This window comes from Rattus norvegicus, chromosome 16, assembly GCF_036323735.1.
Source record: "Rattus norvegicus strain BN/NHsdMcwi chromosome 16, GRCr8, whole genome shotgun sequence".
NCBI classification, from domain to species: domain Eukaryota; kingdom Metazoa; phylum Chordata; class Mammalia; order Rodentia; family Muridae; genus Rattus; species Rattus norvegicus.
The window spans coordinates 432,776-448,070 of NC_086034.1; the positions used below are offsets into that span (position 1 = coordinate 432,776).

Sequence of the window (15,295 nt, forward strand, 5' to 3'; positions counted from 1 at the left end):
GACCAGCCCTGAACTTTATTTCTCAGTGTCCCCTGCACTAGGTGGGTTGGCTGCAGCTTTGAAGAAGAGCAGACAGCTCCCATGCTGCTTCAGGGCCAGGTTAACGGGTGCAGGGATGTGGAGCTGCTCGTGTTTTTACATATGGCCCTTCACTTCCAGGGGCTGAGCGTTCAGAAAAGAACAAGAAACACTCATCTTTCCCATTTTCCCCTGTGTTTGCCAGATCTCTACTGTGTGCACCTCTCACCTGGGACCCAGCCACAACAGGGTAAGTACTGTGGGGAAGCAGGCAGACACTGGAGCCAGAATTACAAGGATTCGGCAGTCAGTGTTGCCACCAAACCTTGATTGCTCTCGTGGATAAGTCTTTTCTGTGCCTTGGTGTTTTTATCTGCAACATGGGAGAGCAACAGTCCCTCACTAGAGTGTCGCAGTGTTAGATAGGTCACTGGGTACCAAGAGCTTGGGACAGAGCCTGAAAGTCAATGAACTGATAACATGACTAAAGATGTCTTGATACTTCTAAGGCATCCTCCACAACATATTCTCATGATCTTCTAGAGAGTAGCTCTATCTCTCCATGGCATAGCCATTGAAAGTTTCTTCTGGGCTTAAAGTCTAAGCTTTTCCAGAGCCTGTGGCCTGTGATTCCTACAAAGCCCTTAGCCACATCTCTTGACAGTTTATCTCAGGCTTACTCCTCGCCCCTTTCCACAATACAGTCATTCAGGCGTCCTGCCTCATATTACCAATCTGTTCTCCCAGTATTTCCACAGATCAACATGGGTCCTTCAAGGGCAGCATGAACATACTCAAAGTTGCAAATAAGGTGACTATGACAGCGTTGATATGATTGCCTATTGTTTGGTTTTTCTTTCTGAAGTAGTGCCATGCTCTTAAAGGAAAATTGTTTACTTTTGTGGACACAATAGGACTACGAGCTGGAGAGTGAGACCCCGCACATCAAAGGTTCCCAGGCCAGAAACTGAAAACCCATTAGTTTAAAAAGACAGTGCTGGTGGAGAGATGGCTCAGCGGTTAAGAGCACTGGCTGCTCTTCCAGAGGTCCTGAGTTCAATTCCCACAACCACATGGTGGCTCACAACCATCTGTAATGGGATCTAATGCCCTCTTCTGGTGTGTCTGAAGAAAAAAAGACAGTGTCTGGAAATGTAAAGCTAAAAGGGGACCACATGGAAGGACAGGTATTTAGGGAAGTGTTTTCCATGCTTCACAGCCATATGGAAGCTGCTTCAGTCTTGTCCCAAAGGGCCTGGCTTCCTCTCAAGTTGTCAGCCTGGCCTCATCTCAGGTTGTCAACAGAAGCCTGGTGCTTTCCACATGGATCTGGTTTTATAAGCATGTGACTGTAAGAGTTAAGGGTTCATTGAGGTTTGCACCGAGCTTCCAGAGAGAAGCAAATGAGGTCAGCCAGTGAGTACCACAGTCCTGTGTGGGGTTCCCTAGAAGGTTGGGTGTGCAACTGAAACCCACATCTAAATCACAGTGAATACGTTAGGATAATGATTATGCCAGAACCATGGGGAGCCCACTGAGGGGGAGGGGGAGGTGCTGAGAGGAGGCAGAGCAGGGTGAGATCGTGTGGATTGCAGGCAGCAGGGAGATGGGGTGAAGCTACCCAAGGCTGTTGGAGATCAGATGGTGCTACCAGATGCCCCAAATGTGGAACATGAAACTGCAGGGGTTAATGCTTGCCCAGCTGGGATTTGGTCTTGCATTGGTCTGATCTATGATTGTTGTTGTTTTATTATTAACCACCCTCTCGAAATGTGAATTTATACACTGTACTCACAGGCTCCTCTTTTGTGTCCCTAGTTAGTGGGACGTTAGGCCTTTAGGGTTAAAACCCAGCCTTGTTTCCAGTGCCACTGGCTGTTTCCTGGTCTACCCAATGCCAGACTCGGCAGCTGTAAGTGAACGCCAACTCAGACCAAGCCACTTGGCCATGACGTTCTGAGAGCAAGAGCCAAAGCAAACCTTTGCACCCTTCAACTGCTTCTCTCAGTTATTTCATCACAACGATGAGAAGTGACTTATATCCATGTTTCTGTAATGAGCCCTCCTCTAGGACTCTCTCTCTGAGTTGCAGCCTGACCTGAGGAAAATTCTAGAGAGCCAGTTGTGAAAACTTGAGGATCCACTTCCCTTTGGGAAATAGCAAAGGTTTAAGGACAGTGGTAAAATGTCTTGACTCATATGCTTCATCCCACTCTGTCCTCCATGGGAAAATGGCGGAGATGTGCAAGAGGGAAAGAAACAGCCATGGAGTACCCACTCAAAGCCAGGAGTCTGACCTCCACAATGAACTTGATCTTTACTACACTTGGCCAAAAGTGGAAGCATCATCTTCATTGCAGTGGAGCTGAGGGAATTGGGACAGAAAGGGTTGGGGTGTGTCCACAGAACCAGCGAGTGGCAAGCTGAACACACACAAGCCAGTGTGTCTTCTCGGAATGATGTCAGGAAGGTCTTAAAGAGTCTGCTTTAATAGAAGGGGTGGGGGTGGGGGTGTACCAAGAAACAACGTGCAGAAGTTCAGAAAAGTAGTATCAGGGCGCCCGCACAAGCCTTGTCCCCTACCTGGCAATGTTTTCCAAAGCTCAGGGGCAGCTCTATAGAACATGTTTGCCCACTGGATGGAGCCCATAGCTGGCACAGAGATAGGCATAGCCATTCTCCCCATCAGCGTCCCTGCGTCTGGCCAGCTTTCTTCCATCACTCCTGAGAGACTTGAACTGAGTTCTCAGCTGTGAATAAAGGAGCTGCACTGACAGACTGGCTGGAGACCAGAGCAGCAGGCAGGGTGAGTCGGAAGGAGGATGCAGCTTCCGGATGGGCAGCTCCAGTTGTTCCTGAAGGAGGAGACTGACTAGGTATGGAGGACATAGCTAGGGAATCACCTCCCTCTCTGAGGGTACTGGGTAGCCTGTGCATGTCCAAGTTCAGCCAGCACTGCTAAATCTCTGATTTGGAATTACCTGAGTCCTGGCGAGGCAGAGGTTACTCAGCATGGCTGACAGACTGGGAACAGAATACCTGTCACTGGAGGTGTCCAGGAGAAGAGCTGCTGTCTTGTTCACCTGGGCTCTGCAGAGAAGTACTCACAGAAGAAGACACTGAGTGACCCTTGAGAGCCCTTATTGCATTTTGTCCCACAACTCTGACAAGGGACAAACCTAGCCCATCCCAGCCAGATTGCAAACACGTGGCCCTAAACATGTTATGGTGCTCCTACCAAACCCCAGCCTCTCTTCACACTGCAGAACAGTCACCATCTCTTTCTCATTCCTTTCTTCACTCAACCCATATACGTTCATTGAGTACCTATGGTGCTGTGCAATATTGCTAAGTCTTGGAGGGCCTAGGGGTGAGTCGTATTAATATCCTGATGGCACAGCAGGAGGGAGTCGTGTCCCCCTGTTCCCACAGGGAGTTGTTTGTGTGTGGCAGATATGTTATAAGGGTCCTTAGCGGAGGTAGGAAGTGAGGATGGTGTCAAGGCTGGAAATGCTCGGGGTGGGCTAGGAGGGTGGCAGGATGGCAGAAAGATCAAAAAGACAAAGAAACAAGTTCCCCCCAAGTTCAGCACGACTCAATGAAGAGGTGCCTTGGGCGCCCCTGTAGTAAAGAGAGGAAAGTGTTAAAGGACACTGGAGAGAGTCAGGTTACTTCACTCGAAGGATGCCAAAGGTTGCTGGACTTCCTGGCTGGCATTGGCAGCCCAATATTGGGCAAAGGCCTTCTCCATGAATACTGTATCCTGAGCAGTTCTGGAAAAGGGGCCTGGGTGCTTAAGGGAAGCTAGCGAAGTGGTCCTGAAGGTGACAGACAATTTACTCTCTCAGAACCTGACACCACGCTGCCCTTCCCAACAGTCCAGCAGCCTGTCTCTCTCTTTCACACATGGATGTCCATCCTCCCTCCTGGGGCTTCGCCTCACCGTTTGTCATTGCTGAAGCAGCAGTGACTGACACCGTCAGAGGCTGATAAACATGGCATTCTAGTTCAACCCTTTTTCTTCTCCACCATCTCTCTCACGTTTTCGAAATACCTGGAATGGATGCTCCACAACAGGTCTGCTTTCCACCTAGGAAGGTAGGGGAAAGCCCAGCTGGGCTTCCTCACAATAGCCCCATCTACTCCACCTGGCCCCCAGACTCTGCAGGGGAAGTGGCTGCAGCCTGGTCTTCCGGGGCGGAGTCTGCAGGCTATACACATCCCTGCCTGCTTTAGATGTTTGCCAGATGGATTGGACCACAAAATGAGGTAAGGTGGAGGGGCTCTGGCTGAGGTGGAGGGACTCTGGCTGGGCCTGTTTGTCTGATTTTGAAGCCTACCCCCTTTACTTTCTTACAACCTGTCTACACAAGTCCAGTGCACCCCTGGGTCTCTTGCCCATGATCAAGAATTGCTGTTGGAACCCTAGATCTTTTTGCCATTGGTACAAAGCTGATGTGCCTGTAGATCCCCACTCTGTGTGCATAAGGCCAACCTACCCGTAGGTCCCTTTAATAGGGTTATGAAGTTGATATATCTCTGGGTCCCTTCCTTTGTGCATGGTGCCAAAGGCTATCCCTGGTCCTCTCACTGTGAGCAAGACTTAGGTGCACTGTTGGGTTTCCTCCCTGCCTTTTGGGTATGATAGTGGCCCTCTGCCTGCTATATACTTTTATAGGTGATGCCTGGGGCACAGAAGAGTGAGTAGCTGGGCTCACCATCCTGGTGGGGAGAGGCAAGTACTACCTTTGTTCTTTAGCATTGGCCCCCAGTTGGTCCGGGCTGTGGTCTGTTCCCATTAATGAAAACCGAACATGACTGCCTAGCGTTGGTCATACCTGCTCTGCACCCGGGCCCCTATGCTGTCTGCTACAGTCCAGCCTGTGAATCGGATATCAGGGATTGCTCTGATACTGGAGACAGACCAGAGAGGGAGAGGAATATATCCATGGCAACACAGCTGCTCTGTGTTAGACCAAGATTGAGAAACATTCATTGAGTCCTTTTTTCTGGCCCATGCTCCACTATGGACTACTGCTAGTTACTTAAATAAAGCTCTCAGTGGCCTTAATGGCAGGTCAGGAGGACTGGGATGGGTGGGTGCAGGAAAAGAAAGGAGGCAAAGAGGGGTGACGCGGGAGGCTGAGCAGTGAGATCTGCCTTGAGTCAGTGGAGGTCCTGCTAGGAACCTCCATTCTCCTGCATGTCAAATAAGGACACTGTCTATGTTCAGCTTTCCTTCAGGAGTTTCCCTTAGGACAAAACCGCAGTGTGGGAACTGGCTGTACACACAGGCAGTGTCCATCCATTAGGAGCCCCCTGCCCTGGATGAGCCTTGGCCAGTGGCTTCTGGACGTTGCTCTCTATACCTTATGAACTGCTGGGTGTCAGGACCCGCAGTGTGGAGTGGCCTGTGCCTCCCTGTGGCATTAGTACTCAACTCCCAGTGATGAAAAGTAGCCTCTCTCACAGGGACAATGTCGTGCAGGGTGCCTACTCCTTGCCTGTGTGGGTTTCTCAGACTGGTTGCCTGGCAGGCTCAGAAAGCAGGCTGGCCTTATCACAAGCTTAGTCTCCAGTTTCTGGGAATGGTCTACACTCTAAAGCTTTCTTTCCCAGGGGCTGATGCCAAGCAGGCTCAGCCTCCATGTCTGGCAGGACTCCAGGTATTTCCTCAGGAACCTTCTCAGCAGCAGCAGGAAGACCAGAGTGGTCAGGCCTTGGGGATGCTTAGCAGGGCCCACTGTTGGCTTGGCCACAGCTATAAAATGGGTTCATACAAGCTTCCCTTAGGCCCTGGTCTGAGTATCACTCTGCCTTACAGAAACGGAGCAGGCTCAGCTAGCATCATGTACTAGGAAAGAGTGGATTGCCTGTGAGATGTCATTAGGGCCCTGGCAGCCAACAGATAAAGCCTGCAAGCATTGTGTGCTGGGTTACTAGGGAGTTGGAATGGAGTGTAGGGCCTCAGCCCTCTGACCTGACCCAGTCCATGGGTAGGCAGTGCTACCTGGCTTAGGTGTGTGAGTATGAGTGTGTATGTGTGTGAGTGTATGTGTGTGTGTGTGTGTCAGAGTGTGAGTATGTGTGTGTGAGTGTATGTGAGCATTTGTGAGTGTGTGAGTGTGTATGTGTGTGAGTGTGTGTATGTGTGTGAGTGTATATGTGTGTGAGTGTGTGTGAGTGTGAGTATGGATGTGAGTGTGTGTATGTGTGTGAGTGTGTGTATGTGTGTGAGTATGTATGAGTGTGAGTATGTATGTGTGTGTGTGAGTGTGAGTGTGAGTGTGTGTGTGTGTGTGTGTGTGTGTGTGTGTGTAGTAGGGGTATTGTCCTGGATGTCCTCAGGAGTTGCCCTTCACAGAAGCTGTCTGATAACCATGAGTACCTAGCCACACTCTGAGCTTGTGCTGGGTCAGCTCCTGTGCACAGCATTCGTTCCTGCCTTTGCAGCTGCCCCATCCAAGTTGCTCCACTATTGCCTCCTTGCTTTAAGCTGATGCTTTCTACTCACTTCCCTGGTGTTCCTCTGTTGACCTTGGTTTTAGAGGTTTCTCCCAAGAGAAGCCTTCTCAGAGTGCCTGGGAGAAGGGGACCACCCCTTGCCCTAGCCCCTGCCTTCTAGAACAGCCTGTGGGAAGCCCAACAGTGTGGGGGAGGTCTCAGGGTCTCTTCATCTTTCCCCCCACCATGAGGTCTAAGAGGGCAAATTCCACAGCCCGTCTGACTCTTTGATATCTCAGAATGAGTGGGGATTACACAGATGCAAGGAGGAATGCACGAGTCAAGGGCAAACGCCACGGGAAGCCCTGGTCTGGGTCCCTTTGCCTTCATCAGCTCTGTGGTGGAGTTGGGACTATGCTGTGTCCCTCTGTGATGGTAGACTTGCTTCAGGAGGAACCAGCACAAGCCAGGGAGCAGTTTCAAGCACTGTAGCTGCCTGGCTGGGGGCTTGTGGTAAAGAGTGTGGTGACCTTGGGTGGCATGGGTGGCAGATTCAGGTATGAGCATCTATTCTCTGGTGTTAGTTTCCACAAGAGACCCACAAATGGACCTGCTCGGGGAAGCATAGACCTCTTTTTCTCAGGGTCAAAATCAAGGCTAGTGACATTTTAAAGTATTAACATGTGTACACTGTCAGATGTATCTCAACAGCGTTGCGGGAGATGGCAGGCCTGCCTGTTTAGTTTTACCTGGGCTCCCTTATTTTTGGCTATGGCTGTCCTCTCTCCAGAAGTGTAGTTTTATTGGTTGTGTATAAAATGTCCCCCATGGTTCCATGTCCCTAGCTGGTGACACTGTTTTGGAAGGTTGTGGTTTCTGATTGGTGTCAGTGTGTCCCTGGGGTAGGCCTTTGAGGTTTATAGTCAATCTGTGTTCTGATTCCTGATCCAATAGGATGTGGGGTGCCCTGTCTCAGGATCTCACTGCCAGAGGCAAGCTGACACCAGGCCAATCCTGCTGTGATGAGCTGTAAATTGTGAGTCCCAGTCGGTTCTTCCTCTCTTAAGCCATCCCTGTCTTAATAAGGTAATACGGTAACAACACTAGTAAAAACTACTTAATACAATAATAAGGCTAGTAACTAATATATGTGGCTTTGCCAGGGTGGGATACGCCTGATTCCTGGCCCCTATGACAATGTGGGTATCTCATGCTGCTTGGCCAAACAGGGGTGAATGAGGGACTCTCTGAGACACCAAACCTTTCCCATAGACCTTGGTGAGGGAAACTGGTTTGAAAATGCCAGTTCTGTCATCTTAAGGGAGAAAGCAGGAAGCGAGTGTGGCATGCTCACAGAAGTTCACATGCCTATCTGTGTGAGAAGCAGAGACTAGTACTTGTTGGTCCTTCTTATACATGTCCCCATAGAACCAGAACCCATGTACTGTCTCTTCCCAGAGCAGAAAACAGAAAGAGATTTTGAACTCATCCCATAATACTAATAAAGTGAGAACAGTGGCCTCCCCATTTTAGCTTCTAGAAGCTACAGACACAGGGCTGTAAAGATGACTCAGTGCTTGATGCACAAGACTGCAGATCTGGATTTGAATCCCCAGGACACAAATAAAGCCAGGCACAATAGTGTGTCTCTATAACCCTGATACTTTCTCAGCAAGGTAGAAGGTGGAGACAAGAGCTCTTGGGCTAACAAGCCCGGTGTATGCTGCAGTGAACAAGTAAACCACAGGTTGTTCTCTGACCTCCACATGCACCTGTTGCATGCATGTGCCCTCTCCCATACCCGCACTCTCATCCCGCACACAGAAGATTTTTGGAAAGAAGGAAGGAAGGAAAAAAGAAAGGAAGGAAGAGTGGGGGTACAGAGAGGGTCAGTGAATTGAGTAGGACCCCACAGATAGAGTGCAGAGCACTCTGGAACTTGTGCTTCATTTGAAGCTCATTTGGTATTGCCCAACCTGGGGGTATCTTTGATCAGTCTAGAGTCTCGTGTCCTCAAAACCTGATGGATTTAAATGAGTCCAAGAAAATAAAAGTGGAAAGGGCTTGGGTGCCTTGTTTAAGGCCACAGGGCAGAGTTAGAGCTGGAATTCTTTCATACGAAGGTGTTGAAAAGAACCCTGGAAAGGCAGAGCAAGGGAGAGCGGAGGGAGGGAAAGGGAACAAGGGTGCAAGCACTTCCTGAAAGAAAGTGCAGCCCAGAGCCCTGTCTCATGTGCTCGAATGAATGCTCCCAGGTAAGTACATCTGTGGTGAGGCCTGAGGGGAGGCAGAGGTGGCAGTGAGATCCGAGAGTGGGGCAGAGGGAAGGAGAGAAAGAGACAGATGGGAAACCTCCCATGAAAGCCAAAAACTTCAAGTCAGACGACTGTTTTTATCTCCTGTCGATGGCAGGGACAAATGCCATGGAAACCACAAACAGTACCTGCCAGTACCAGTTCTTTAGCCCCTAGCAGGCACCTCTGATTTGACTGGCAGACCCCTGAAGAGTGAGATACCTGCCAGAAGCCTGCTTAAGGAGCCTACTTCCACAGAAGGAGTGTTGGAACTGCAACCTGGAGCTAATGGCAGAGGCCAGCAGTCCACTGCTCAGGGGTCTGCTGCTCTGCACCTCAGGTTTCCAGTCTGTGGAATGGACACAGCCATTCCCAGTCTGTTCGGTTATAAGAATGGGGTGGATATCACTTTGTACCAGAAGGGATTATCAGATATTGGATCAACTCTTCTGCTCCAAGCAACTACAGTCTTAGCTTTGACTAAAGAATCAGATAAAGAAAATAAGGGAAACCCCAGATTTGAAGGCAGGCTGAGAGAAAAGAAACAAGCAATGTAGGTGTCATACTTCCTAGAAGGCATTCCCAAGGTTCGAGAAGACACTGTCAATGTGTCCTTGCTTTTACTCCTTCCCAAGCTACCCAGGGTGTCACCGTCCCAAAAGAGCCATGTCATCCTGACTGGCCACTCACCTAATTGTGGCCCTGGCTGTGTTTTCCAGGCCTTGATCCTCCAGGCTTGGACCTAGCCAGACTCCCCCATGCCTGCCTCTTGTCTTCTGTCTGACTGAGACCAGTCTACTAAGGCCTACTTGGGCCCACTTAGGTGTGTTATGATCTCTTTCTAGATTGACTTTCAACAAATGTCTTCCCTCACCTTCTTTATCCTCCTTCACAGCCTCTCCTATAGATCACCTTCCACTCTAGCTACCAGGGTCACCCAAACCCACACAGACCAATCTCTTTTCTTCTAGTTGGTATGTGAGTCCCTGGTAGGTTGAGACCACCATGCCTATTTCAGACACAAAGAAGGCCCACTGGTCTTTACAATTCCAGACTCTCCTGCTGGAGGCTGAGACCATGCAGCTGTTTCTAGGTTATAGACAGAAGTTCTGGGTGTCACTTCCTGGAGGAGGCAGCTCAGGTCAGCAGCAATATGCCAGTAGACCCTTTTCTCCCTGCTTGAGCCAACAAGAAGCCATGGGACTCAGATGGCATAGCTTCAAGATGGCACATCATCTGCTAGCCAGTATCCTGATAGACTGTATAGATCTGAGATTCCTGCTACTCTGAGATTTGGAGACTTTTCTGTGCTGTGGTTGCTACATTGCTTGATGTTAGTCCAACATCATCGCTGTGCCCCATCTTTCCATGCCCTTCTGCCTGATATTACTGAATTCAAACTGAGGGCCCAGGGAAGAATCAGCAAAAGCGGCCTTTTCATCTAAACAGTAACTGTCATGATCTAGTCAGACATGAGGGGTTACGTAGTGAAACAACTGAAGTGAAAACAACTCTTGAACTTGATCTCCAGATGTTCTGGTTCCATCGACCAGACTGTACCAACTGTAAAATCAAGATGGTGTTTCTGTGAGTTGTGTATCTTGGGGATGGTTCCGTTTTCTCTCAGTGCTTCCAAGTTTCACCTTTATAAAAAGACTGAATGATTTCTAGGGGACTTAGATCCCCAAGTCTGTCCTTCTACAAAGGCCAAAACACTTTTATAGTTTATAAATCTATTTCCAACTCCTCCGGTCTCTTGGATATTTGAGGTAAAGGTGGCAAAATGATGGTGCATCAGGGAGAAGATCTGTTTAAACCTGTGACCCCATGACCCTGTGACCCTGTGACTCTGCCCAGACATGGCTAATTGTTGCTTTCACTTGATTGGAGAGGACAGGTTGACCATGTAAAGCTCAAACGAGGAGAAGTGAGAGATCCCTAACGTCACCAAAAGACACTGTAGCATTCCCTCTGGGAGGTTAGTCCTTTTCACGATCTGATTCCTAGCACCCTGCTTACATCCTGATCCAGAAAAATCTCCAGAAAGATTATCTCTCTCCCGAGGGATGGACGTCTCGATTAGTGGGCAGGTGTGACAGGGCTGACGGTTACTAGGGAGGATGCTGTGGTACTTGTTCAGAACTAAGCAACAGGTTTGTCTGGACTGAGATCCACCGGTGGCTCCCTGAGTGGGGCTGAGGGGCAGCTGGGAAGCAGCGTCCTGGGCTGGGGGCACAGGAAAGGCTGAGATGAAGCCAGGCTCCTCCAGCTTCCATGTGGAGGTGGGACGCCTGCAGCACATACTCTAAGCATATGTTAACCTTGGCGCTCTGTCCCTGCCAAGAAGCTGTCACTGAGGTATTTAGCAGAGGAAACAGCTTAGGAAGTGTTCCTGTTGTACTTTGGGGCACTGTGCAACTAATGGGGCGTGTAGATGAGGAGCTGGGGGCGGGGGAGGCGAGGGGCCAGCTGACCCTGCCAAAGCTTGTTTGGTCCAGCACCAGAGGAGAAGGCATTAATACTGTCTGCCAGCCAAAGCCCAGGTCCCTCTCTTGTCAGATGGGATGGGACCCACCTTCCGGAATGAGCACCTACTGTGCATCCATTGCTGGCATTAGGCCCCACCCATCTGTGTCTCCTTCTATCCTCATAACAACCTACCAAGTAGGACCATCAATCAGGTTGAGGTGAAAGAGTTAGCGACCCTAAGCAACAGCGACTTTATTACAGCTCTGTGGTGTTTCTTGGGTGCCATGCAAACAGTGGGCCCGTCTAGGAACCGGGAGTGACACGGATATGACTTCTGCATGCAACCTCTCTGATCATTGATGTACAGTGGTTTCGTGAGAGGCTGGAGGAAATGGCCATGTGGTTTCATCCTATGAGGAACATATGCTGTATGGAGTCTTCCTTGCTCTACCTGTGCAGACCCACATGCTCACACGAACAGAAGGTGGAAGCATTCACTCTCATTTAAACAGGCCTTTTTTTTTTTAAAACAAAGCAAGTCTGTGTCTGAAAAGGGGAGGCAGGAAGGTGAGCCAAGAGTTCTCAGCCGCCCTCACCACTGTGAGAGACAAGGAGCTCTTTTATTCAAAGAAACAAAGGCCAAGGGAGGCAGGCTTGGGGCCAGACTGAGAGTGTCTTGGGGGATGAACTATCTCTCTTGGATTTCTGTCTCCTCGAGAGTCAAGTGAGGCAAAACTATAGTCCCAGCCTTCTCACCACATCTGCTGGTCAATGCAGTGTGGAAGAAGCCATCCTGATAAGCTCCAAGTGGGTCTGTTTTCAAGGGCAAGTTCGCCATGTCAATGGATGATCAAGATGTTGACTTTTCCTAGGGAGATACAAACAAATGTCTTTTCACCCCAAATAGGGCACCGATGACAGACCAAAGAAATGAGGCCACACTAGTTTGGCTCCATGAACCAGTGAGTTTATTGAGATTACTTATAGACACCCGGGTGACTCTAAGCAGCTGCATCTCCTGGAAACCCATCCCAGCATGGGTGACAACTCATAAAAGCCACATTTCTGGAGCTGTCTGCTCAACTTGGAGAGAGCTCTTACATAACTCTGGAGACAGCTCTTGGGATTTTCTGAGTTTCCTGAGCCTGATCACTTGTATGAGAGGTCCCTGCTTCACAACGCATGGTTATGCCTTCCCCTGCTGGTCCAGGTGGCAGAAGGGGGCTCCTACTCCTGAAAGAACAGTCACAAAGGCCAGACTGTCAGAGATGCACAGGCCCTTTACCCTCAAATGTCCCTCCTCAGGAAAGGTAGTTCAGCACCAGACTAGAATTTCCCAGTTTCTTCATGAGTGATTGTCACATGCTCATCACATGCTTTCTTTCTTTCTTTCTTTCTTTCTTTCTTTCTTTCTTTCTTTCTTTCTTTATTTATTTATTATCACTTTTTGGTCCCTCTCTCTCCCTGTCCCCCTCCCTATCCCTCTCCTCCCCCCTTCTCTCTAAACATTTTTGTGTGTGCTTGTGTGTGAATACTCCTGAGGTACTTATGTAGAGGTCAAAGGACAACCTAAGGGGATGTCCCCCATTTTCTATTTTGTTTCAGACAGGGTCTCTTGTTTTCTGCTAAGTACACCAGGCTAGATGGTTTTCCAGCTTCCAAGGATTCTCTTTTCTGCATCATATCTTGCCATAGGAAAGCTGGGATTAGATTTGTGCTCTTGCATTAGAGTTCTAGAGAACCAACTTAGATCCTTATACTTCTGCAGCAAACATTCTGCCCACCAAGTCATCTTCTCAGCCCTCGAATGTACTTGCTACTAAGGCCTTGAGACTGGAAGGTCTAAAGGAATGGAGTTGTAAGACATTTGGATGCTGGCCTGATTATCTGGTCTATGGTGAGAGTTTCTTTCCCGTTGTGCGGACACCTTGCATAGGAAGTGAGACTCCTTGTTGTCTACTCCATTGGGATCTGCTGTGCTCTCATGTGATATCATTCCACTCACCACATGTGCATGATATATGAAATGATATATATGGATACATATGCATATGTACATTTATACATACACACACACACACACACACACACACACACATACACACACACACACACACACTCATATAGGAAATCCGGCTGAAGTTGGCAAGATTTCCAGAAAGAGCAGACAGAGAGAGGATCCACAGCACCTTCCCTGGGCCACCTTCCCTGGAGTCCCTAGAACATCTCCAGGCTGATCTGTGTTGATATGAATAGTTCTTATTTATTTTATTGTCTGTGTCTATGAATATTTTGGAGCTGGATTTACGGGCTGTTGTGAGTTGCACAATATAGGTGCTAGGAATCAAACTCAGGTCCCTATGAAAAGCAGAAGTGTTCTTAACCACTGAGCAAGTTCTCTATCCCCGTGATTCCCATCATGCACTACATCCCACGTACTTCAATAAGATCTGGTCCATCATCTTACAGATCTTACAGTGAAGTGGAAGGTCACCTTGTGGCCTTCAGTGACAGTTCAGAGGAAGGTGAATAGGGTCCTAAGGATGCCGAGGAAGGAGTGTGGACTAAGCAGAGGCTCCAGCCAAGACTTCTTAGGAAAACTACAGAAGGCCATGAGGTCCAGTGTCACCAGATAAAGGGCATAGAGGGGAAGCCCTTGGTATATTTGAGAAGTGGCTGCTGTACCCAGAACATTGTTGGGAAAGACAGCAGGAGTTTCTCTGCGGGGAGTTCCAGGTTAAGGCTCAACTGCAGTAGTACCCAAGGTGGCTAGTATATTGGAAGGATACCAGGAGCGATTGATTCAGGGTCCTGGGGAGAGAGGCATGAAAGTCGAAGGGCCATGTTTGGCAGCAAGTGGGGCGACCTCAACATTCTCATCCAGAAGATGTGGCAGGTAGGTTATGGCAATCCTTCCCCAGCAGGCAGCCTCAGGCAGGCAGCAGCCAGCCATTGTTTATCAGCTGAGAAGCTGAAGCCCAGAATATTAATACCTTTCCCCAGGTTTATCTCCACCCCATCTCCCTCATTTGAAATCCCTGCGATCAGAGAAGAAAGTTAGTTTAATCCTCTGGTTCCTATCAGCCTAATTACAGTTTCAATAGACAACGGGCAGGGCTCTCAATGAGACCGGAGGACATAGGAACGCATTATGTTGGTGCTAATAATGATCTGTCTTTGTTTTTATCGTTTCATGTTGTTGCTTCTCATTTTGGCTGCCTGAATTCTTAATGCCTTCGAGTGCCTCGTGGAGATTGCTTCCTCTTGCTGCCAGGCTGGGACACAGTGGCAGACTTGCATATGAAAATACCCAGCCTGGTTGCCTGCAGCTAACAAGCCAGCCGCCATTTAAATTTCAATCAGCCCCTCTGTTTGTGTGTGAGTTTCTTGGATGGATGAAATTAGCAATTTTGAAAAATTGATTAAAATTGCTGGTTTCACGAAGCCTCAAAACACCAAAATCAATCTTAAAAAAAAAAAAAAGATTCCAATTCTCATTGAACCAGTCACGTTTGCACTTTGGGGAGCAGCTAGTCTTGCTGGCACAGAGAGACCTAAGGTCTGGGTGGGCTGGGGACCATTTTCTTTTCTTTTCTTTTGTTTGTTTGTTTCTTAACAGCCCTTGTAGCCTTCTGTGTTTGCCCCCCCCCTCTCTCTCTCTCTTTCTCTCTCTCTCTTTCTGTCTCTCCTCTCTTCTCTCTGTCTCTGTCTCTATCTGTGTCTGTCTGTCTGTCTGTCTGCCTCTCTCTCTCTCTCTCTCTCTGTGTGTGTGTGTGTGTGTGTGTGTGTGTGTAATAAAGGAGCTTGACTACATAAGGTGTTTCTAGAAGACTCTTCTCCCTATAAAATCATGAGTTCTAAATCAAGTTTGAAAGAATGAACAGCTCGTTGCAGGTAGAACCTATGTTGAGATGAGGTTAGGAATATCAACAGGAGAGGCCAAAGTGTTTACTTTAGCACAAGTAGGCCTTTATTTGTCATTCACAGACATTCTGTCCCATCAGAAAGGCTATAAAAAAATATGCCACCTCCATTTTTAGACATAGCAATGGAAGCACACATCCTTCCCA

At 48.7% G+C, this 15,295-nt stretch overlaps 1 protein-coding gene across 13 annotated transcripts in view; it reads left to right on the forward strand.

The window, feature by feature from the left end:
- The window catches only part of LOC134482310 (uncharacterized), a 399,485-nt gene that overhangs the window by 281,847 nt on the left and 102,343 nt on the right, over positions 1 to 15,295 (forward strand). For 7 of the 13 annotated variants that reach the window (XR_010058328.1, XR_010058329.1, XR_010058330.1 and 4 more), the window contains one exon: positions 224 to 7,498. Coding sequence is in view for 4 of the 13 variants with exons in the window: in XM_063275798.1 (XP_063131868.1) it covers positions 224 to 268 (45 nt within the window). In the remaining 9 variants the exon portion in view is untranslated. The remainder of the gene's footprint in view (positions 1 to 223; positions 7,499 to 15,295) is intronic. The other 6 variants (XR_010058332.1, XR_010058326.1, XM_063275798.1 and 3 more) reach the window with 1 other exon arrangement.